This window comes from Myiozetetes cayanensis, unplaced genomic scaffold (genome assembly GCF_022539395.1).
Source record: "Myiozetetes cayanensis isolate MyiCay16 unplaced genomic scaffold, myiCay2020 scf22, whole genome shotgun sequence".
NCBI classification, from domain to species: Eukaryota; Metazoa; Chordata; class Aves; order Passeriformes; family Tyrannidae; genus Myiozetetes; species Myiozetetes cayanensis.
In genome coordinates, this window is record NW_026087434.1 from 6650811 (window position 1) to 6672931 (window position 22121).

Below are 22121 nucleotides of genomic sequence, written 5' to 3' on the forward strand. Positions count from 1 at the left end.
ATTTTTAAAAGAAAGCTCTTGGACCATATCCCATCGAAAACCTGTTCAAGTTGAGTAGAGGTTGCCAAGGAAGGACACAGAGGGTACCTTGCAACTCATCTACGTGAGCAATATAAACTCATTATGGCTATGCTTTTGTTGTGGGGTTAACTTGAGACCATATCCACACTTAACAGTGTCTACACAGTAAAAACTTCTGACCTGGGCTTTCTTTTCTTGTAAGACTGGATTAACTTGTGTGATTGGGACTTCCAGCATTGGTTCTCTTTTACTTTTGGCTGGAAACTCCACTCTCATGGGAGGACATAAACAAAAATTGCAACAAATTTCTAAAGAGGGTAATTCCCCTCCAACCTGTGCCAAGCTGATGGAGAAAATCCAGAGTGTCTCAGCAAGCTGTGCATGGGCATCAAGATACATTGCTGTGTGCAAAAAGCAGTGGAACCAAAGCAAAACATGGAGCTCTGAAGGGATTGGTAATGCTCAGCAGTGAGGAACAATTAATGCTTCTCTTAGGAAGAAGCATTTGGCTTTCTGTAGAATATAGAATATTGAATATAGGGTCTGTCAGGGTTTATGGTAAAGCACACACGCCACGTCTCACACATCTGAACAATGAACAGAGCTGAGCAAGGAAGACAGAATGAAATCTGGTTTTGATGTTAACTGCCCCTTAGTCTGTGATTGGAAACAGGATCATCTTGAAACTCGTGCTTTCATTGCCTTTCTCTACGAATAGCGAAGAGATTTTGTTTTGTGTCTGGGTTTAATCAAATGAGGTGAAAAATTGTACCTCATTGTACTTAACTGCAGCAGGAGCTCGATGTACAGGACACTCTGAGCTCTGCTGTCAGGTGTCCATGGACCGAAGATGAGCAAAACTGGGGTTGACTCAGCCTTGGGCTACTGTTGCCTCTAAACAGCTGTCCTCAATGCATCTTAGAAGAAGGGAATGTTGCACATAGTTTCTGGTAAAAGACTCATCTTTGAAAGCCTAAAGAATTGTTTCCCTGGAAAATAAGAACATTAGATACATGCAGACCTGGCATGGCTTCAGAGGCTACTGGAGAATTCCTCTCTGGCTACTGGTAGCCACAACTGTTACCATATGGTTGTAAATGCTGACTGGCAGACAACTGCAGAGCACATGGGGTTGGAGTTTTATGTAAGACACCAAAGGTGTGTGGGAGAGAAGCTGGTCTGCTAATATGTAAATGTGCATCTGGAAGATAAGATTACACGGATTGTGGAATATTTCTTTTTTTCTAGCACTGGAAAAGATACTGGCTTATTGTACTAAAGCCAAAATTCTTCGCATTGACAAGAGCCTTGTAAACTTGTGGGTGCTGTTCCTTCTTTGCTCAAAGCTGCTTTTGCTCTCATCTCCTCCCATGCTCAGAGACTCAGTTCTTTGGTCAGGCATGAAACCCTGATACCAGTCAATAAGAAACGACTTTTTTCGTGCCTCCTCTGATCGTAGTGGACATCAGCCTTGCAGGATGATGGTTCTTCAAGTGAGTTACTGCTTGATGCGGAGCTGCTGTGGCTCCTTAGCCTGTTGAGCAAGTTGTTGTGGGCTGGAGTGTGAATGTTGGAGTTGTTGCATAAGCAGGCTCAAAGAGCACGCTTCTGGATGCAATTAATGCTTCAGGATAAAACATTCTAGCAAGGTGTTAAATATAAAGTTGTGTCTCTGTCAAATCAAGCCCACTCTTCTTTCTTTGCCCCTAACACTGAACTTGTCTCTGCTGGCACAGCTGAGGTCTCTTCTTCTAAAGTGGGGAGGGTAATTAGCAGAGTTTCTCTGTGAGTTTGCCTAGTTTAACAGGTCCAGGATATTGATTGACAGTGGGAAAGGGTGCGTCTCCTTGGCACTTTCCTTTCCTTGTCTGGCTGAGGGCAAGTTGTGTGTTATACATGGGTGTGATGTGTTCTCCTTGCATAGCACAGCACCTTGTCACTGCTCGGTAACTTTTGCTAACTTAGAGTGAATGTAGCTTTGTGTAAATATGTCCCTCTCTCAGGAATGTCTGGTGAAGGAAGACTTGTGACCTGTTAGAATTTTTGAAGTTTCAGTTGAGGTACTAAATCATTGTAGAAGGATTTATTTTCTAAGTAAACTACACTTTTATTCTTTCTCTCTTTTTTTGGGTCCTCTGCTATATTTGTTTCTGTGCATGTTCATCACCTCTGCATGTGCTGGTGGCTCACAGACATGGATACCTGTAGCTGCCCTGCTCAGAGCTGCTTTTCTGCATGGTAATTGCTGCTGCTAGTGGCTCTAGGTGACTAGAATGTCACCTAGGTGATATTCTAGTCACCTGGATGCTGGTGATTCTGGGGAAGTGACTCAGGTGATTGGTCCTCATGTGATTTTTCTGGTCCTCTGAACCAGGGCTGCATTGCAGTCATGGTGAGCTCCAGGCAGTGCTGCACAGGTGGCTGGAGATTTTGGAGTGTAAGCAGGAAAGTAAAAGGGCAGTAATGCAACAAAGGGGTACAAGTTCAAGCTCAGGGAGTTTCTAAAAGGAGTTCTCAAAATATGCCTGTAGAGCATCCTGTTTATCACACCGTTTCCTTCTTTTGGACCTTCACAGCTGGTGTAAGGCCTTGCTAGAGACCATTTGAAAAACAATTCCAGCTCCTCAGGAATGGCTGCTTTAAATCATTAACCAAAGGTCATCATTACTGGCAGGAGCACAGAAACAGCCACCTTGTTTCCAGCTGTGCTACTCCCATCTGTACAGATGTGAAAGCTCCTTCCCTCAGTCCCCCTCCAGTCCCTTTGGTGCTCTTGGTCCCTCTCTTTTTCGTGCCCTCTCCCCACCTTGCTGCAGGTTTGCATGTACCTCTTCTGACAAAGGGGTTCTGCAGAATATCCCTTCTGATTGTTCACTGCACCTCAGAAGTTCTGGCCCCCACTGCACTTGTGTGTTGTATACAGAGTAGCTGGCAAATTGCTGTAATTTCCTGTCCAACAGATTAAAATAACCCCCTGACTGGAGTGTCTGTACACTGGAAACTGGAGTTAGTGAGAGTTGGCCAGGGCAAGAGCACTTAACAGCAGGGTAAGTTGTCAGGATGTGATTCAAACCCTTGCTCTTGAGTTGGCAGCGTTTTACTTATCACTTAGCACCTCTGCAGAGGGGAGATGTGACAGCCTCTTGAGCTGTGTGGAAGGGGAGGCTGTAGCCTGGTACCCTCCGTGTGATTACTGGGTTGTAAGTCAGGTCTGATTTATCCTGCTTGGATCATCCTGTCACTGTGAGAGACAAGGCAGTGGGACACACAGAATTGTTTGTGTTTCTGGCTGCACAGTGAACCTCAGGTGCACGATTTCCTTCCCCTACCCCCACCTTGAGCAGGGAGTTAGCCTTGATATTTTACAAAAGCAAGTTAATAATTAATGCAGCTCCCCTGCAGGAAGCGCAGCGCCCTTTCTGCCGTACCCATGGAGCAAAGCTGAAAATGTGATTCTTTCTCTTTTTAGCTCAATAGCTGGAAGGTTACCTGGGGTGAAAAGTGATGCTAGTCAATAATGCCTGAACCTCGGAGTTGGCCTTTAGGTTGGGTTTGTCTGAATATTTATGCAAATACTGCAGTTCTGCCTTTTCTTTGGGGAAGCTCAACCGAAGCGACCGCAAAACGGCCAAGTGTAAAAACTCTTCTAAAATCCTCCAGTTTTATCTGTACTGGCTTTCCTTATCAGTGTGAAAATGGCACTGTGGAGTCCTGCAGCAGAGGTGCTGCGCTGGGGGGGTGTCAGGTTTTAGTCACTCGATAGCGATGTTGTCTCGGTCTGCTCTGGCTGATTTGTTACCTGCTAAACCAAAATAAATAACCTACTTCTGCCTGCCCCCTCTGCTCAGGCTGGCTTTTTGTTTATATGGCTTCGCTTTTCTTTCTCTTTAGGACTTTTGTTGCCAAGATACCCCAGCAAGGAAGATGAGAAGGTTCTTAAGAGCCGGACACGATCCAGTGCGAGAGAGGCTGAAACGCGACCTTTTCCAGTTTAACAAGGTACGGTGCTTTCCTCAGACTTCCAGGCATGTGTGTGCGAGGCAAATCTACCCTGAGCCTCTGTGCCCTGTAAATGCAAGGATAAACTGCTTGAGTGTGGGTGGAAAAGTTAAATTTAGGAGAGGTGGTTTGTTCTCTTTTCTGATTCTGTCCTTTTTTTTTTTTTTTTCGTGCCTGAGTTGTTTTGTTTAAGCTCACGAGCCTGTTCTCCATTCTGGCTTTCCTTTTTTAAGAGAAAGGACATTGTCACGCTGTTAAGTGGCACTTGCTGAAAGAAGAGATCTTCACAGCAGCTTTTCTATGCTGTGTGGTCTGTAGTTTGCCCTGCTATGTGCTGTGACTGTTTCTGTTAAAGGTGGTCTTTGTGGTACTGCTAGGAAAGTAAATATTTTTCTAAAGATACACATAAGCCACGGCTTTTGATGCAGCTGAAGCTGGAGTTCTTTGTCCTTGATTATACTTTCTGTTCACAAGTATGCCTCGGTTTTTAAATGTGAATTTTAAAGGCTGTGGTAGCACCCGGCCTGCATAGTGGCCATTAATAATGAATTTCTATTATCTTAGTGTGAATCTGTATCTAGGTTTTTTCCTTCCCTCTGTGAAGAAGCAATGGCAATGGCTGTGCTATCTATCCAACACTCTGGGCATTTTTCTTTTGAGTCCTGGCCAGGAACATAGTGCTTTCATCTCTGTAAATGCCTGGTATTAAATCATTGCTGGGCTAATGGCTACTTACACCTTCACTGGGGAGCAGAAATATGTTTGTAGGTTTTGTATTTTCAAGCTTTAAATGGAATTTTGCTGAAAAGTATAATGGATAAATGAAATCAGCCTAGGAAATAGCGTCCCTGATTCATTAGGATTGTAGTGTAGATAGATACTTAAAGTGGAACTGTGGATATTTGAGATAAATGATTTAATGTAATTGGTACTAACCAACACCAATTCCAGGCATACCTCCCTCCCTGAGGAACTCAAGAGTGCTTCAGGTCTGTTTTCTGCCTGCTTCCATAAGGAAATGCTGGTGCAGATGCAGTAGAAAAATCAGTAAGTGCAGCCCAGGACTGAGCTGTTTGTGTAGCTAATGCAATGCCAGCCTCAGAAAAGACATCCCAGGGATGGCTCAGAATTGCTCATAAGCATGTAAAATTATATATACCTTGGAAAAACCTTTACCACTTCAGGGATGTCCCTTCCTTGAATATGCCTTTTTCTTATGAGAATATTTGGCTAAACTTCACCTGCCAGAGACAGACTAATTTGGATGATGCAAAACAGGGTTGAAAGAACTAGCTTTTTCAGCAGAGGGGAAACTTCCAAATATATTAGAAGCTGACATCAGGATTTGTGACTCCATTTGATTCAGTCCTGAAGGTAATTATTGCATCTTGTTTCTGGGGAGACAACTGCTTTGGACACTTCCTAGTGGTTTGCTTTGATTAACAGCTTGGTAATTAAAGGCCTTGTAAAATGCATTTGCACCTTTAAGCCACAGTAACTTGTTCTTTTCTAATAAGAATCAGAAGGGAATAAACATTATACCAGAACCTTTTACACTACACTTTTTTCTTGCATACAAATCAGGGATTTTTTTTCCCAAGTCTTGTGTCTCCCATTCCAGTATTTCCAGAGATAATGGGTCATTTGAAAGCCTCTACCCTTTGATCCAATAAACATCCACTCACAGCTAGGTAGACTGAGAAGGTCTGGGAAAGTCAGACCTTAATTCTGAGCTGTTGAAGGTTGTGGCTCCAAGAAGCCAAGAATCATAGTGCTTTGTGTGCCAAGGCTGTCCTTGTCTAATGTGCTATTAAAGCAAGCACATTAGGGCTGGTAAGCAGGTTTTTAAACACTTGTTATTTGAGGTCTTTGAAAGACTTCTGGTTAAGAACCTGCTTGGGAAATATTTTGTGGGACTGTAAAGTTGCTGATCAGAGAAACTGCACGGTGGATTTGCACCTCCTCAAGTGTGTGATGCGGGTCATGACTAAATGGAAGGTCTGTACCTTGAAAGTGCTGGGGATTCCTGCCCTCATTTTACCCAGAAGCTGAATATAAATGCATTTTGCCACACAGGTTTAGTGTTAATATTGTGGAATGTATTTGACCACGCTGGACTTCAATTTAAAAAGTCTACTTGATTGGTGTTGGTGGATTTTTTGTTTGTTTGTTTGTTTATTCTGTCAGGTGTTAACAGGCTGTGATCTTTCCAATGTTTGTCTCTTGCATTTCTCTTCTGGATAAGAAGTGGTCCAGATGGTTTTAAAGGATTGATTGACCACTGGACTAGCTCTTCAAACTTGTGTTTGTTTCAAAAAACACCTTCCTAAACTCTCTTAGTCAATTGGCTTTGCATATCTGTTTCTCTGTATGAGTAAGAACTTCCCATGCTTGTGTGTACCTGTTGTGAGAATCTGTTTTTAGCTCGGTGGATAGAACGAAGGATAAGGTATGTGGACTTGGCAGTCTGCTTCTTGAAGTTTATCCTGCTTTTGGAAGTAGTATTTGGATGCCTTTGGCTCAGTCCAAGCCCTGCAGAATGAACATGTTCAGGCTGGCATTGTCAGACTAGATGATGGGTAACACACAGGTGAACCAGCCTGTCTTACAGCTGAATGTTACCAAACTGGGAGCATTGCATTTAATTTATGGCTTCGTGTTTTTTCCCCCCTGTTTTCAGCCTTCCTAGCTGATGGGTGTGATGGATGGCTTGCCTGAAATCTGAACTGGTGTCTGTGCAAAGCGGGGTTTGCACATCCAGCCTGCATTGTTCCTTCAAAAGGCGGATTAACAAAGGGGCAGGGTTTGCATGGCCTGTGGTTGGGTTTGGCTCTGCTTTGTCGTGAAACAACCTGAGAGGAGACGCAGAGAGCAACGAGAGGAGGAGGACAGAGCTGAATTTCATCGGCACAGCTTTAGTGTGGGCTGGGAACAACTGTTCAGTTTGGCCACGTTTCTCCTGCAGTCAGTGTGACTGACACGAAGCATCTCTGTTAGTCAGTGCTGCTGACATCAGCCTTTCTTGTACCGAGCCTGACAAATCTGAGGAAAATGAAAACGAAAGCTCCCACCTTTCCCCAGAGAAACAAAGGCCCTTTTGAGAAGGAGGGCACATTGTGGGCACTCCGGTTTCTTCTTTCAGCTCTGCTGAAAGGCTCCATTGTAACCTGGGCTGCCTTCTGCCCCCCTCGCTCCGCCCTGCTGGGTTTACCTGCTGAGCAGGTGAAAGGATTGGCTGATGAAAGCTGCCCCAGAGAGGGGAGGAAGGGAGGCCACGGAAGGCTGGCTTGGTGTGATTTAACAACCGGGTGTAAATAAGCACAGGGAAAAGATCTGGGTAATCAGGACAGTGAATGTGAATGCCTGGCCCTGGTGGTGTCAAATACAGCCCCAAAACCACCCTGAGGCCTTCATTGCCCAGCTGTGGAAACAACTCCCTCTGATGTCATTCATTTATCTTTGTTACCTCTTATGGGCATCTCAGTTGAGGATTCAAAGCTATCAGAAACCACTGGTGCATTTGCTGTAGTGCATGAGAAGTTGTGCAGCACTTTGTGGATGTTGCTGATACTTCTCTTTTGCAAATTTGCCTGTGGAATGGGGGGTTCTTCAAATTTTTTGTTGAATGAAAACCTGCAGAAAAAATTACCTTCCTGTTGTTATTACTGAATGATGCACACTTGGTTATGCAGTTCATAGGTCTCAGAGTTGAAAATTAAAGCTTTATTGACTTGTCTAATGTATTTACAAATTAACACATCAAACCCAAGATATAATTAGGCCAGTATTAAAGCTAGTGTTGACAGCTCCCTAACAGGCAGTACAGTATTGTATAAGTCATGGTTTTCTGAGGCTAAAGCTTTATCTTCTGGGCTGGATTAAAATCTCAGAATAATCACAGTTTCTAATTGATGTGTCATTGAAAATTACACCTGGTTGTGCTGCTATCATGACAGTGCAGTGGCTGTGAACAAGTTGAAACTAAAACAGCGGAGTTACACTGGTGTCTCCCTAACAAGTTCCTCACTTTGTTTTGGGTGAGAGTGGAATGGTGTTTATTGCCTGGGCTACACCTGATTCATTTAAATGCCTGATTTCTTGTTAAGATAATGAGATACCTTGAATCTTCTTCCCAGAATTGTACACCATCACTTCATACTCCCACAACGTTGATAATTAGGAAGCTTTTCTGTGTTGTCTCAGTAGCTGTTGTGGTACAGAGAAATTCCTCTTTGCCTGTGCTGGGTTAGGAAACTCCCCTGTTTCAATTCTGAGTCCAGAGATAAATTCCTAATTTCATAGAGTCTCCTCTAGGAAGGTTTATATGTGTAGCTATGCAGAGTTTGGTTAGCAACAACTTCAAGGGTGACATTAAAAAGATTACCTTCTCAAAATTCATTTCTAATCATACCAACCTAACACTTAAATTACCTTCTTAGAATATGAGTAGGTAAGGCTGAATATTACTAAGTTATCATAAAAGGAAGTAAATTCAGTGGACTTGGAGCTGGTAGTATTAATCTACCTATAAAAGGTAAAAAATTAGTAACTACTCTTTAGTTTAATGAGTTGACAAGCAGAAAATTGGGAAATGCTCCAGGATTTCCAATTTTATATCTTCTAAAGTGGCTCATCTTCCCCTAAGAGGATTTCAGACTGGGGTGACCGATGTTTAGAGGAAGGAGGTCTTTTCTTACAGCCTGTGAATTGTGATCAAATGGCTAAAACTGGAGCAAACTGGCAGATATGGAGTCAGCTGTATCCTCCTCTGCCTGTGTCTTTGAGCAGGAACAGTAAAAGGGCATTAAAGTACTTTGCAGCAGCTGGGAGCACCTCAGGCTAATGGCCTGACCACAGAAATGAAACCAGCTTCATTTGATTCTCGTGCAGGGGATTAAGTTGGGAAATCACTTTGCAGGAAATAAAGTCCAGGTGTTACTTTTAGGCTGAATAAAGCATAAAACTAAGTGATGTGGTAGCTTCGCTTCAAAGGCAAGATGGAAATGAGGATGGGAGTGAGGTGCAAGTGCTTGCTTCTGTAGATGGAGGGTTTTCTGCTTGTTATTACCCTCATGATTAAAAGAAAATGAATTCCTATGCTGCAGCTGACCAGCTTGCCTTAAGAGAAGGTATTTTCCAGAAGCTGGGCCTGTAAGGATAAGTGTTTTCCAGGAAGTAGCCCTATTGATCTTTGGGCGCTCCAGCCCCTCTTTTACATGGCTGTGTGTTGGTGAACTCACACGCACTTGTTTTGCCCAAACCATGATGATGGCTGTACATCAGCACTTCTAAATACCTGACTGGGCTGTTTTCCAAGCAGTTCAGTTGCATCCTATAACTATGGCAGATTGTTATTCCCAGGCCTGTAAATCCACCAGCCATGCTCAGTTTGGGGTGTTTAGCATGCTCCAAATCCTCCTCTTGGTGAATTGTACTTCAGAAAAGCCACTAAGGCCAAGCAACATATACTACTCCCTATGATAGTGACATCTTTTTAGTCCCAAATGGCTTTGAATTAGTCTGAGGTGGCCTAGCAGGCTCCTGTTTTAATGAAATTCCAGCATTCCTTGTGTTCCCTCTGGAAAATGGATATGGGTTTACATCAGTTTTCCTGACTGCCCATAGGAAATCTGTTTAATTTCCTTGGTGAGCACTGGTGGTCACTCAGAGCTCTTCATTGCTTTGCAGCATTTCTTGATGTCAGTCACCAGGAGAGGTCAGGAAGGCTGACCTGTGTGGAATGTGGCAGATAAAGCTGGTCTTACAGTACACAGCATTCGTGTCAGACTTTGAAATTGTGCTGAGCAGTTGGTTTACAGAAGTGAAGTTGATGTGGAGTGATGGAGTGTGTTGTATTGACTGCCTAAGCTGTGCTTATGCAGAGTTATTTATAATCTTATCATCAGGAGCTGCTTGGGCTACTGTTTTCAGGATATTTCTCTTTCTTTTCTGTTACACTTCTGCACATCCTGGCTGTGGAGCCAGGGCTACTTTGGAATACGTTCATCCTTAGGCTGTTGTTCAGCAAATCTAACCTCTGTGTGAACACTTTCCAAGAGAAAAAGCTGACTTCACGTGCTGTGTTTCAGACTGCCATGCCATATTTACCAGCTGGTTTTTCTCTCTGCACCCCAGTGCCCATGAAACACGCTGTTGATGATGATTTTTCTTTCTCTCTGCCAGACTGTGGAACATGGATTTCCCCATCAACCCAGCGCTCTGGGCTACAGCCCATTTCTCCGCCTTATGGCCATTGGGACACGCTCAGGAGCCATCAAACTGTATCTTTTGAACAACTTGGGCTGCATTTCTCAGACCCAGTCAGAATGTGCAACTTTGAAGACGTTTGAAAAGATGAACTAAGTATAAATTTGCAGGCAAGGGTTACTGGAACGTTGGAAGGGTTTGCCAGGATCCGATGTGATTTTGGTCTGATCAGGGTGGGATTATCCTTCTGAGAGCTGAGCTACAGCTCAAACAGAAGCTGAGCTGATGCAGATATTAAACAAGACTCTGCTCTTGCTATGCAGAAGGTCAGACTAGATCTGGCCTAAGTTTAGCAATCCTTCATGTTGTAAATTCCAGGGTTGTTTAAATATTTGGGGCAGGGTTCCTTTTTTTTTCCTGAAGCAATTCTATTTCAAAGGTTAAAACTAAACTCAGAAATGCTTTCAGCTTCCTGAGTTTTTTTACCATCCAGGAATTAAAGATCTAAACATTGAAGTTGGTATTTTTTTTTTTTTTTTATTATTTTAGCCAATGATGTCCAGCCTGATTTTTGTGTATGTGAGGCACTGAGGTGTTTCCCATGGCACAGTACCAGCTAGGCAAGTTGTAAAACAGGCATGTCACCCAGCCCAGAAAGGAAAAGTTGGTGCTGTCTCTGCCAGCTTAATCATTCATTCCTGGTGTTGTTTGTGCTCAGGGGCTGGACTGCACATGCAGGCAGTAACCATCTGTCTCTTGGTTACAAATTAGTTAAGCAGGATTGGAGTGTCTGGGAAACCACCAAATATCCCTGAGAAAAAACAGGGTCCAGGCACCTCTTCTGCATCTGCTGGAAGAAAGAAGTAAACTTCCGTGTCCTCCAGAACCTGCCACGAGCGTGTAAAATCAAAGCAGATTTGCATTGATTCCTTTCAGTCCAGATCACCAACAGTAAAACATGGTTTCAAACTAATCTCTTTTTCCTCTTGCTTGCTAGCAAGCTTCTTATCAATTAATTGTAGCTGTGGGTCACCTTAAATACTGTAGATCCTCAACAAACTCATCAGATATGGTGCTCCTGGGGTGGAGTTCATGGGTTTACATGAAGAGAACAACACTGTAATGCAGATTCACTTTATACCTGATCAGGTAAGTGTATTTTCAGTACCTCTGTGACTTATGTAGATCTCTCTTAAACAGGTGTTGATTTTATTCCAGGAAACTGGGCTCCTGTTACCAAGTATATTCAAATGCTGCTTGTTTGGGAAAGGTTTATCCCAGTGTATTTTGTGCTCTCAGCAGCGCTTGTTGCTGTGGAGATGCTTGGTAAAACTAAAAGAGAAGCCTTAAACTAAAGAGAAGCTTTCTTGTTCATAACTGTTACTCATTTATATCCAGCAACATCCTGGGAATGGTAATAAGGCCAGGATAGTTCAAGCAATCTGCTGCAGAAGCAAGAACTTCCTTTTCCTTTTTTTTTTATTTTCCTTTTTTTTTCTCCTTTTTTGCAGCTTCTGTTTTTTTAGTAGGGCTGGGTGATCTTTCCTCTGCAGGACAGACAGAACAGGAGCTGCTGCTGAGCTGATTTAATTATTTTCAGGAGTTCAAAACAGCACTGCTAACCTTGCCTGCTGTTAAGTTTGTTGCCTTTGTGTTTGGGGGTATTGAATCTTGCTCCTGGGGATTTCTGAACAGTTATTGCCACAAACTAAAAATAGGAAAGCAGAATTTTCCGATTGTCTGGTGACTGTCTGACCACTTTCCTTTCCCTTGACTGTCAGACTGGTGTCTTGGCCACAGACTTTGTGGCCTGATGCCCCCACTATAGCACGAGTGGCCTCTTTTATGAGAGGGATTTAGTTCTTGAGGTGGTTTTGGGTGTCTGTTTGCTTAACTAATGGTATAAACTGAAACTCCCATGGGGAGTGTTGCACCAGGTGTGGCTGCAGCAGGTAAAATGCTCCAATTTGAACATCCAGCCAGCAGGGCTGGGCTCATAAAAGGGTTCTGACACAACCCTCCAGAATGAGGTTGGACACGAAGAATGTGAGGAGTGTGGTGTAGCAGACTGTGTCAGCCCCACCCAAAGCTGGGGTGTGTTCAGCAAACCTGTGCTGAGCGAGGAGGAGGTGAGATACAGCCTCCAGCTGCACTGCTGGGCTTTGCAGCCCTGGCTGATCTTCTCCAGGAGCCTAAAGCCTTGCCATCCCCCTCAGTGATAACCCGTGCCTCTGCCCTGTATAACTGGGTTTTTAGCCTCTAGGCTACTTCTTGTCTCCCTCCACCCCCAAATCCCACTGCTGCAGTGTTTATCCACTGCTGTAAAGAGCTGAGCCGGCTCCCCAGTCCTGTTTTAGCAGAGAATTACGAACAGCAGCAACCTGACTGCTAAATTTACTGTGTTATATTTAATGTTGTGATTTCTGGGGGGAAAAAAAGCACGTTGTGTGGTTTTGTAGTGCCAGCTGGTGACGTTGCTGGATGACAACAGTCTGCATCTCTGGAGCCTGAAGCAGCACGGAGGAGCCTCCGAGCTGCGGGAGGAGCATCGCTTCACCCTGAAGGGGCCACCAGGGTAAGCCACGAGAGGGGTTTTGAGCCGGTTTGGGGATAAGCAAGTAAGAAAATGCTGCTATTTTTTTAAGCTAGAGCTTGTGCTGTTCTTCACATCCTCTGAATCCATTGGAATAGCATCCATGGAAACCAAACAGGAGTTGGCTAGGGCCTAGGAGACCAGCTTTTAAGAGTGTTGAACCAGTGTGTAAAGGGTGATATCTTTTAAAATACTGTGTATCCACTTGTGTGAGTACAGGAGCTGTTAATCTTAAGGTCAGGTAAATCTAAGCACCCCTTAAGACAGAGTTTAAAATACTGTTATGGCTTTATTTTTACTTGATTTTGCCAGTTTTAGCTACTTTCAGCTCCTTTAGGAACACTTAAGAGAGGGTTCCGTGAAAAGGTGTCTGGTTCTTTGCCCATGTGCTTGTCAAAAGTCTTTTGTCTTCAAGCTTGTTTCCTTCCTTCAAAAGAACCATGCCTGGCTCAAAATCTCTGCCTGTTAAAAAAAAGACACCTTTAAATGTGTGATTTTTGGGGTGTCCTGCGCAGGGCCGGGAGCTGGACTTGATCCTGATGGGTCCCTTCCCACTCAACACGATTCCATGATTCTATGTAGTGTTGTTGTTAGTTCTCCTAAATCCAGTGACATCTGCACCCCCAGGTCTCCACCAAGTGCCACGCAGATCACAGCTGTCCTTCCCCATTCCTCCCGGGAAGTCCTGTACCTCGGCACGGAGAGCGGCAGCATCTTTGTGGTGGAGCTTCCGTCGCTGCGGGTGCTGGAGGACAGGACCATCAGCTCCGAGGCTGTGCTGCAGCGGTGAGCGAGCAGACAGGGCTGTGCAGAGGTGGAATCCCGTTAGCAGGCACATCCTTTGTTGAAGTGTCACCCGGGATTACGCGCTGGGGCCTCGCTGTTGTGTTAAGCATTGTCCACCGTCCGCGTGACTCCTGTGGGAGTAACTTTGGGTCCTGCTGTGTTAAGTAACAGCTTCTGTCCTGCTCGACCTGGTACTGTCACTGTGGAGGTCCAGCATGTGGGCAGAGTGATACAGGAGACACTTGGGGTAAATCTGCAAACTTTGTGCCCTTGTGTTTACTTTTACAAAAAAAAAAAAAAAAAGTTGATATTTAGCTGTAATTACCCATTTATTTTCTCAACCACTGGCAGAACTTCTGATGCTGTTTTGTCCAAATGGGGATTTTTATCACTCTGGAGATTCAAGTGTTGCTGAAAACTGTCCTCCTTCGTGTCTTTGTTTCCTACCAACATTTCCGTCTTACCTTTATTCTGTAAGACAATAGGTTGGGTGATTCAGAATGTCTTTACACTCTTGGGATCCAGACCTGGAATTCATTCTAAACCTTTGCCTTTCCCTGAAGAAAATGGGACTGGATGCATGTCCATGTGGCAGGCCTGGTGTGATTTTTCTGCTGCTTGAAGGACTTATGGAAAGACTGCATTTACCTGTTTGAACTTTTTGTTGCTTAATTTCTCACTATTACACCTTTTATTACGGTCATTTTAGGCTGTACCTGGAATCAACTTTCCTTGGTTTTCTCTTCTGCAGGGTGCCAGAAGATAACTGTAACAGGAGATCGTGTGAATTGGTAGAAGCCCTTCGGGAACATCCTAAGAACCCTGACCAGATCCTGATTGGATATAGCAGGGGTTTGATTGTCCTCTGGGACCTGCAGAATAGCAAAGTGACACACCATTTCCTGGGCAGCCAGGTATTAATTCAATCCAGGGTCAGTTCAGCAGGGGAGGAAGGGCTCTCACCTCTCAGGGCACTCTGAAGACAAGTAGGTGCAGGGAGAGCCTGACAAAGCTACTGGTTTTTTTTTTAGTAAGAGTTAGTTTTGAGGAGGTATCAGCTCTCTGAAGAGCAGTCATTGTATGCCTTTCTTTTCAGCAACTGGAAAACCTCTACTGGCAGAGGGATGGCAGCAAATTCATTAGTTGTCACTACGATGGAAGTTACACCCAGTGGCCAGTATCCAGTGACAACAGGCAGCCAGAGCCTCTGGAAAACACTGTGCCTTATGGTCAGTAAGTGAGGTTTAATTGTTGCATACTTGTCTAAATTCAAAGTAATTTTGAGCTCGTGTGGGATATTCAAGTGACATTTTCCCTGGTGTTTAATGGCAAAATGCAGAGCTGCCTTTTGCATGGGTCATGAGCCTGGACTAAGGGATTTCAGACCTGCTTTATTGTTGGATTTGATACTTGTTTACATTGTTGAGGTCTGTCCAGAACGGGGAGAGCAAGTGTGCTGACAAAATTAGTGCCCCTTACGAAAAAAGGCATTGGTGATTCAGCTCATTGTTTCAGTTGGTGTCCTGTTCAGCAGGAGTTGCTTGGATCGTCTGTAATTAATAGTGAGCTGAGTGTAGTTTTTTGTCGACCTGAGCAGTGATGAAATGAAGCCTCTGATTCGCTGAAACCCCTGAAATGAGGGATGACCTCATCTTTCCAAGCATGGAGAGGCTTCTAAAGCTCTATCACCTTTACATTAGTTGAGGAATGGTTGTGTTTTCAGCAATCCTTTCTAGTTAATCAGATTCTCCAATGGCACTTGCACTCCCTGTTAGCCATTAGAAACTTCCCCTGAGTCTAAGCTGTGTTTTGCTGTGGTCAGTGTGTCCCAGAAGACTTTTCTGATGTGGCTTGGTCAGGGGAGGTGGTGCTGGTGCCTACTAATTCAGGTGGAGGGTGAGGTGACCTTGGTGAAGTAGAATAAGCAACTTCTTACGTAAAAGATGCCCTTCTTGAGTTACAGAAAATGTCTGTTCTCTTAGGTCCTTTTCCTTGCAAGGCCATCTCCAAGATTTACTGGCAGACCACAAAAAATGGGTGAGTTTGTGGTGCATCCCTTCACTCTAATGTTTAAAGGCATTAAAGGGGACAGCGTGCAGTGCCTTTAGGGGAACGTTACAAAAACCTTTTTGTCGGGGTTTGACTTGCCTCGTGTCTTGGAAATTTTGCTCGCTCCTCACTTCAGCCCACACCACTCCAATTTCCTCTTTCTCTTCAGGCTTCCCTACATTATATTCCAAGGAGGGATGCCCCGGGCGAGCTACGGTGACCGGCACAGCATCTCTGTCATCCACGGCAGCCAGCAAACAGCCTTTGACTTCACGTCACGAGTGATAGACTTCTTCATCATCTTCAGTTCGGAGCCCACTGCAGGTGTGTGAGGAAAGGGCATTACTGAGGAATTAGGATGGCTGTGTAGGCATGTGGAAATCTGCCTGGTATAAATAGCATATGAAATGTGAGAAGGAGGTCAGTTGTTCGGGGAGTTTCTGGGACTTTAACAGAGAATCACAGAATCGTTTAGGTTGGAAAAAACCCTTCAGATTGAGTCCAGCTGTAAAAGATTTGCCATTTGAAGGTGAAATGTGAAATACTGATATGAAGAATGAGGTATTTACAAATGCCATACATTCCTCAAAAAAAAAAAGAAAAAAAAGGCACTATTCTATTAATGGGAGAAGATCTTTTAAGCTTATGTGTGTTTAAGCTGGACACTGGACATAACCAGGTCGTGAAATGAGGATCTGAATATTGCTGTTTCAAAGAAAACACTTCAAAGAAGGCTAATAATTAAAACCAGAATTTACTCCCACTGAGACACTGTTCCTTTTAATTACTACCTGGATTTATGGCTGGAGCTCTGGGTAATAAATCAGCAAAGGGTGACACAGAACCAAGGGTCATTATATAGGGAACTTAATTTCGTTACTACTGCTGAACATGAATGTAAACAATTTGAAAGCTGAATAGCTTTCATTCCTCGGATTGTATGGAGCTTGTCAGATTCCTGCTTCTGTTGAAGAGCTTTCTTGCCCTTATTTCCACAGTAACTGTAACATTCTTCTTTTTATAAGCATGTTCCAAGTGTGCAGCGCCTACAGCTCACACTGCCATTAAATTTGTTCAGTACCTCAAATCTAATACTTTTCAATGTTAAAGAATGAGGCCCCTTTACTTCCTATGAAATTGTTAGAGTTGTGATTCTAGATGACAGAACAAAAGTCTTAAGGAGGAAAGAAATCTGGGGGGTTTTTTATGTAAGAGTTTGACTACTTAAAGTTCAGTTTCTGGATATGATTAGAAATCCTTTAGGATGAAGTAACTAAACTAACAGGCTCTATATTTATACTTCCCAGGGATTGAATTATCTCGTTAACACGAATTCTAGTGGGTTCAGACAGCAGCTGCTGCAGGAAGCTGAAGCTTTTGCACTTAGATGAGGAAGTTTTGTTACAATAAAATGAGGTTTCTGTGGTTGACAAGCTTCCTTGTGGCTGATTGCCTAAGCTTAGTGGATCTACGTGGCTTGCCTTGTTTGCCCCTAAGCAGTCTTCCCTGCAGTGGCAATATGAAGGTATTAATTGTATACCAAAGCCACTTAATTTAATAAGCACAAAGCTTGTGCATTGCAGCATGGTCATAGCTGGTGACTTTCCACTACCCTGGATATGCTGTGGAAACAGTTTTTAGAAGGCTGGCCCTTCCTGTTTTCTTTCTTTCTTTTTTTTTTTTTTTTTAAATTAGGTGGATGAGTGTGTGGCAATCATGACAAATTCTAGTGTGCTTGCTACTTCAGCAACTTAAAATAGGTTCTTGCCATTAGCAGCGAGCTCAGACGTGTGTCTTTGCAGGGAAAAAAATATTGTTAAAACCAAGTACTTCTGGTTAACAGTGACAGCAGCAGAGTGCATGGATAGTGTAGTAGAGGTGTGATATTATTTATTTTATTCAGAAGTCCTGTGGGCAACTGCAAACAGTGGCATTTAGGGAAGCAAAGTAAAACTGAACAGAAAACTTTTTTTTTTCATGAAGAAACCGAACTAATTAGTGATGTGTTATGGCTGGGGCTAGTCAGAGGTAAAACCTGGAGTGTCTCACTAGAGTGATGCCAAGTACTAATTACTTGAATTTAATTTTGCTGAGTGGACAGCGTTGGTATGTGCCTTCTTGCAAGTATATTCCAGGTAATCAAACAAGGAAAGGAGGGACGTAAAAGTACAGTTTAGGAGAGGAGGTCAGGGACAGCTGAGTTACCTAGGTTGCTAATGTTTATCACCCCTTCAGTGTTACAGCTTTACATTCACTCAGATTGCTGAGCTGTGTTAATTGTTACTGGTGTGAACTGATCTGTGGTTTTGGTTTTCCCCACCAGTTGCTGCTGTGGCTGTCTCAAGAACTTTACTGCAGTAATGTCCTTGTAGACTGAATTTTTTTTTATTTCTTTCAAGATTTTTCATTGTAACTAGAATTAAAAATCTTGTTTGCATCAGATGTCATCAGTCAAGTTCCATGAACATGTTCATTTCTTTTGTAATCATGCCTAACATACATAGGAATTATTAGATGATATACACACTCCTTAAAAAGAAAGCCCAGATGATGTGTCACAACATATGAGAAGCAGAGAAAATGAGAAGAGAGCTGAATTGTAAATACTTGTCAGCTCAGGCAGAGAAGCATTCTGCAGAACCCAAGGCATTAGCATGTTTAAGCAGCTTAGCCTGGATGGACTGTGGTCCTAACATGGCACTAAATGGGTCACTGCTGGGGTGTATGCATGTCTTTCCACCCAGTGCTGTTGATTAGCTGTAGGTAAAGTCTTTGGAATTCTGGCTGTTACAATTATAAGCATGAATTTGTGTTATTTAACCACGTGTGTTGATAACACGTTTTTTATTCTGCAGTGGAATCTGTCAGAGGTCACTCTGGCGGTCCCAGGAATGATGTAAAGAAACTTGAATTTGCAGTAAATCTGTTAGTGTCTTTAAATCCATTAATACTAGGGCCTTGATAGGCCCAGTTAAGCCTAAGCCCAGAAGCATTTAAGGTTTTTCCAGCACAAATGTTTGTGTGGAGCTCTGTGATAACAGTTTTCAAAGAAGCCTTACGGGAGGTTTGTTCCTGTTAACGTTGGATGGCCAGTTCTGTCAGCCTCAGTAAATCCTGTTTCTGCAGAGTTTGATGACCCTTCTGCCATGGTGGTGCTGGCAGAAGAAGAGCTGGTGGTTATAGACCTGAAAACTGCAGGCTGGCCAGCAGTCCACCCTCCATACCTGGCTTCTCTGCACTGCTCAGCCATCACCTGCTCACACCACGTCTCCAACATCCCACTGAAGCTGTGGGAGCGGATTATCAGTGCTGGGAGCAAGCAGAACATCCACTACTCCAGTATGGTATGGCAGCTTTACTGTGTTCCCAGGGGTGTTCCCATGTGTTTAAGACCAGCAGGACTGCCCAGAGTGTGGGTGGTCTGTGCTACTGACGGGCTGTGGAGGGATGAGTCCCACCAGACGCTGTCCTGCCTCTTAATAGGGTCGAGAGAGGCTTTTTCCCAGAGCACCACCAGTACAGTGACTCACTCTGGGGAATTAAAATGTGTTATTTTTTTAAGCTTTGACAGGCCAGAGGGAAAGTCTGAGTGTTCCCAGCTGTCAGTGGTAACAAAGTTCTCGTGTAAAAGCATGAAGCTATTGGCACAGCTTCGTGAGGAGATGTGTGGAGTGTCTCCTGAAAAGCACAGTTGATGTCAGAATGGGAACAATTAGTCCAAAACAAAAGCTAGCAGTGTGGACTGTGTCACTGCCACTTGCACTGAAGTTCGTGTTCTCCTGCTGACTTCATATTCTTTTCACACTGTCACTGCCTAGGGAGTCACAGTCTTCTCTTAATGTGTTTGTAGCCGTGGCCGATCGATGGTGGCACCAACATAGCTCCAGATCCTCCGCAGAGGGACTTGCTGCTAACGGGGTATGTACTGCACTGATAACCATCGAGGAGCCCTTTCCAGTTTCAGTTCCCCCCTTTGAACTAACTGAGGCTTTCCCATGAGAATAAAGTCTGCTCATCCTGTAGGGAGAAGGCTGCAGCTTTACAGTGCAGCTTCCAAAAGCTGTGCTGCTGCCTTTGGAAAGCCGACTGATTCCGCTGCTTCTGACGCGTCGTGACATCCACAGATAACCCACAAATTCTGGCTGATTTGTAGTTTTGCTGTGTTATCCGTTCCCCTCTCAAACAATGTAGGAGTGCAAGCAGTAATCTAAACCGCTTCAAAGGGAGCAGTGTAAAAGTGGAGCTTAATCTTGAAGGTTTTGAAGAATTTCCCCCCCTACTTTACACTGCTCTGAGTCTCCAAGTGGAGGTTAGCTTGGGCTCCTGTCTGCTTTGATCAGCATGAGCAGATCTAGCTAAGAGGAGGAAGTAACTATCAAGAGGTTGTCTCACTGCATAAAAATGTGTCACTTTCTTTTCAAAGCACTTCTGAGAATTTCAGTGGGCTATCCCTCAGACTTCATTCTTGATGGAGCATGTTAGAAGCTCCTCCCTTGTGTTGGAAAACTGTTGCCAATTTTCACCCGGAGAACTAAGATTAAAGCTTGATTTTGTGTTCTTCAGTTTTATTTTTCCCCCTCTGTCCCAATAACAGCATTTTTATTAGGATGAGTTCCTTCTATATGCTGCGTTTTTTCCCTTTTCCATGTGTTTTTGGCATAATCTAAAATTGTACAAGGGTGTCAGATCACTGAGAACAAACTGGATTAAATAAACCCAGCAATGTAGAACAAAACAAAACCCACCAAAAAAAACCCCAAGAAGCCAAAAATCTTTCTCTCTGTAGTTTGTTCCTCAGTGTGGTTTGTTTTTTTGGTAGTTTTCCCCCTCTGTTTTACCATCCATGTACTGTTCTCCTCTGTGATGTGTTTTTGTAACAACCCCCCCCAGGCATGAAGATGGCACAGTGAGGTTTTGGGATGCATCTGGTGTCTGCTTACACCTCCTTTACAAGCTGAGCACAGTGAGAGTGTTTCTCACGGATGCTGATCCCAACGACAACATGAACACCCTGGGTGAGGACGAGTGGCCTCCACTTCGCAAGGTGAGAGAGGATGTTGCTTTTAGAAGCTTTCTGGAAACCTGAGGATTTCTGAGTCTTGTCCCGGTTAAAGACCAGCCACCCTCCATTCTCTCACTTAGGTTGGTACCTTCGACCCTTACAGTGATGATCCAAGACTTGGGATCCAGAAGATCTACCTGTGTAAATACAGCGGATACTTGGCTGTAGCTGGTACAGCAGGACAGGTACTGGCATGCAAACAGTCATCATGAATCTTGCTTGTAGTGCGGGTTGTCACAGTGTGACTTGGAGAGATGTTAAAATTTAAAATGCCCGTTTCTCTAGTGGTAAATTGATGTGTTCTCTGGGAATTTTATGGTACTCTGCTCTGGTGAGACCCCACCTGGAGCACTGCATGCAGCTCTGGGGTCCCCAGCACAGGAAGGACACTGACCCTTCAGAGGAGGCCACTGAGTTGATCAGGGGGATGGAGCTCCTCTGCTATGAGCAAAAGCTGAGGGAATTGGGTTTGTTCAGCCTGGAAAAGAGAAGGCTTTGGGATGACCCAGTTGCAGCCTTCCAGTACCTGAAAGGAACCAACAAGAAAGATGGAGAAGGGCTTTTTGCAAGAGCATGTGGTGACAGGACAAGGGGGAATGGCTTCAACCTGAAAAAGAGTGTGTTTAGATTATATATTATATAGGAAGGAATTCTTTACTGTGAAGGTGGTGAGGCAGTGGAACGGGTTACCTGGAGAAGTTGTGGATGCCCCATCCCTGACAGTGTTCAAGGCCAGGTTGGATGGAGCACTGAGCCACCTGGTCTAGTTCTCTGTCTATGGAAGGGGGTTGGAGTGAGATGATCTTTAAGATCCCTTCCAACCCAAACCATGCTGTGATTCACTGCTATCTCTAATTGGTATTTGAGGCATTATCTAATGTTCCTTATCTGCCCTGAGAGATGCTGTAGTTGTGCAGCTGCAGGGAAGGCCTGCAGCTTGGAGGACTTGCCTGCATATCTAGAGCTGTACCAAAGGTTGTCCTCTTCCTTTCAGGTGCTGGTGATGGAACTGAATGATGAAGATGCAGAACATGTGGTGGACCACGCTGAAGCAGATCTCCTGCAGGACCAAGAGGGCTATCGGTGGAAAGGTCACGAGAAACTAAAAACTCGAGACGGACCTGTTCGATTTGAAGCTGGTTTCCAGCCTTTTGTCCTTGTCCAGTGTCAGCCACCAGCTGTGGTCACCTCACTGGCCCTGCACTCTGAGTGGAAGCTTGTGGCCTTTGGTACCAGTCATGGCTTTGGGCTTTTTGACCATCAGCAGAAGCGACTGGTCTTTGTCAAGTAAGTGTCATCTTTCCAGGAAGTCTGTAGTAATCCTTTGTTAATGATGGCCTGGGATTACTAACAAAGCAAGCTGTGATAAGCAATTTCTCAAGAGCAGTCACTGTAGCAAGAAGC

At 44.1% G+C, this 22121-nt stretch overlaps 1 protein-coding gene across 3 annotated transcripts in view; it reads left to right on the top strand.

Moving 5' to 3' along the window:
* Positions 1–22121, top strand: part of LLGL2 (LLGL scribble cell polarity complex component 2) — a 32915-nt gene that overhangs the window by 3124 nt on the left and 7670 nt on the right. For 2 of the 3 annotated variants that reach the window (XM_050319183.1, XM_050319182.1), the window contains exons 3-16: positions 3913–4020; positions 10204–10301; positions 11295–11376; positions 12687–12802; positions 13448–13606; positions 14358–14520; positions 14703–14835; positions 15589–15643; positions 15825–15979; positions 18782–18999; positions 19506–19573; positions 20546–20699; positions 20798–20902; positions 21712–22004. In XM_050319183.1, coding sequence (XP_050175140.1) covers positions 3946–4020; positions 10204–10301; positions 11295–11376; positions 12687–12802; positions 13448–13606; positions 14358–14520; positions 14703–14835; positions 15589–15643; positions 15825–15979; positions 18782–18999; positions 19506–19573; positions 20546–20699; positions 20798–20902; positions 21712–22004 — 1874 coding nt within the window. In that variant the 5' untranslated portion in view covers positions 3913–3945. Of the gene's footprint in view, positions 1–3912; positions 4021–10203; positions 10302–11294; positions 11377–12686; positions 12803–13447; positions 13607–14357; positions 14521–14702; positions 14836–15588; positions 15644–15824; positions 15980–18781; positions 19000–19505; positions 19574–20545; positions 20700–20797; positions 20903–21711; positions 22005–22121 lie in introns of those variants that run through there. The other variant, XM_050319184.1, reaches the window with a different exon arrangement.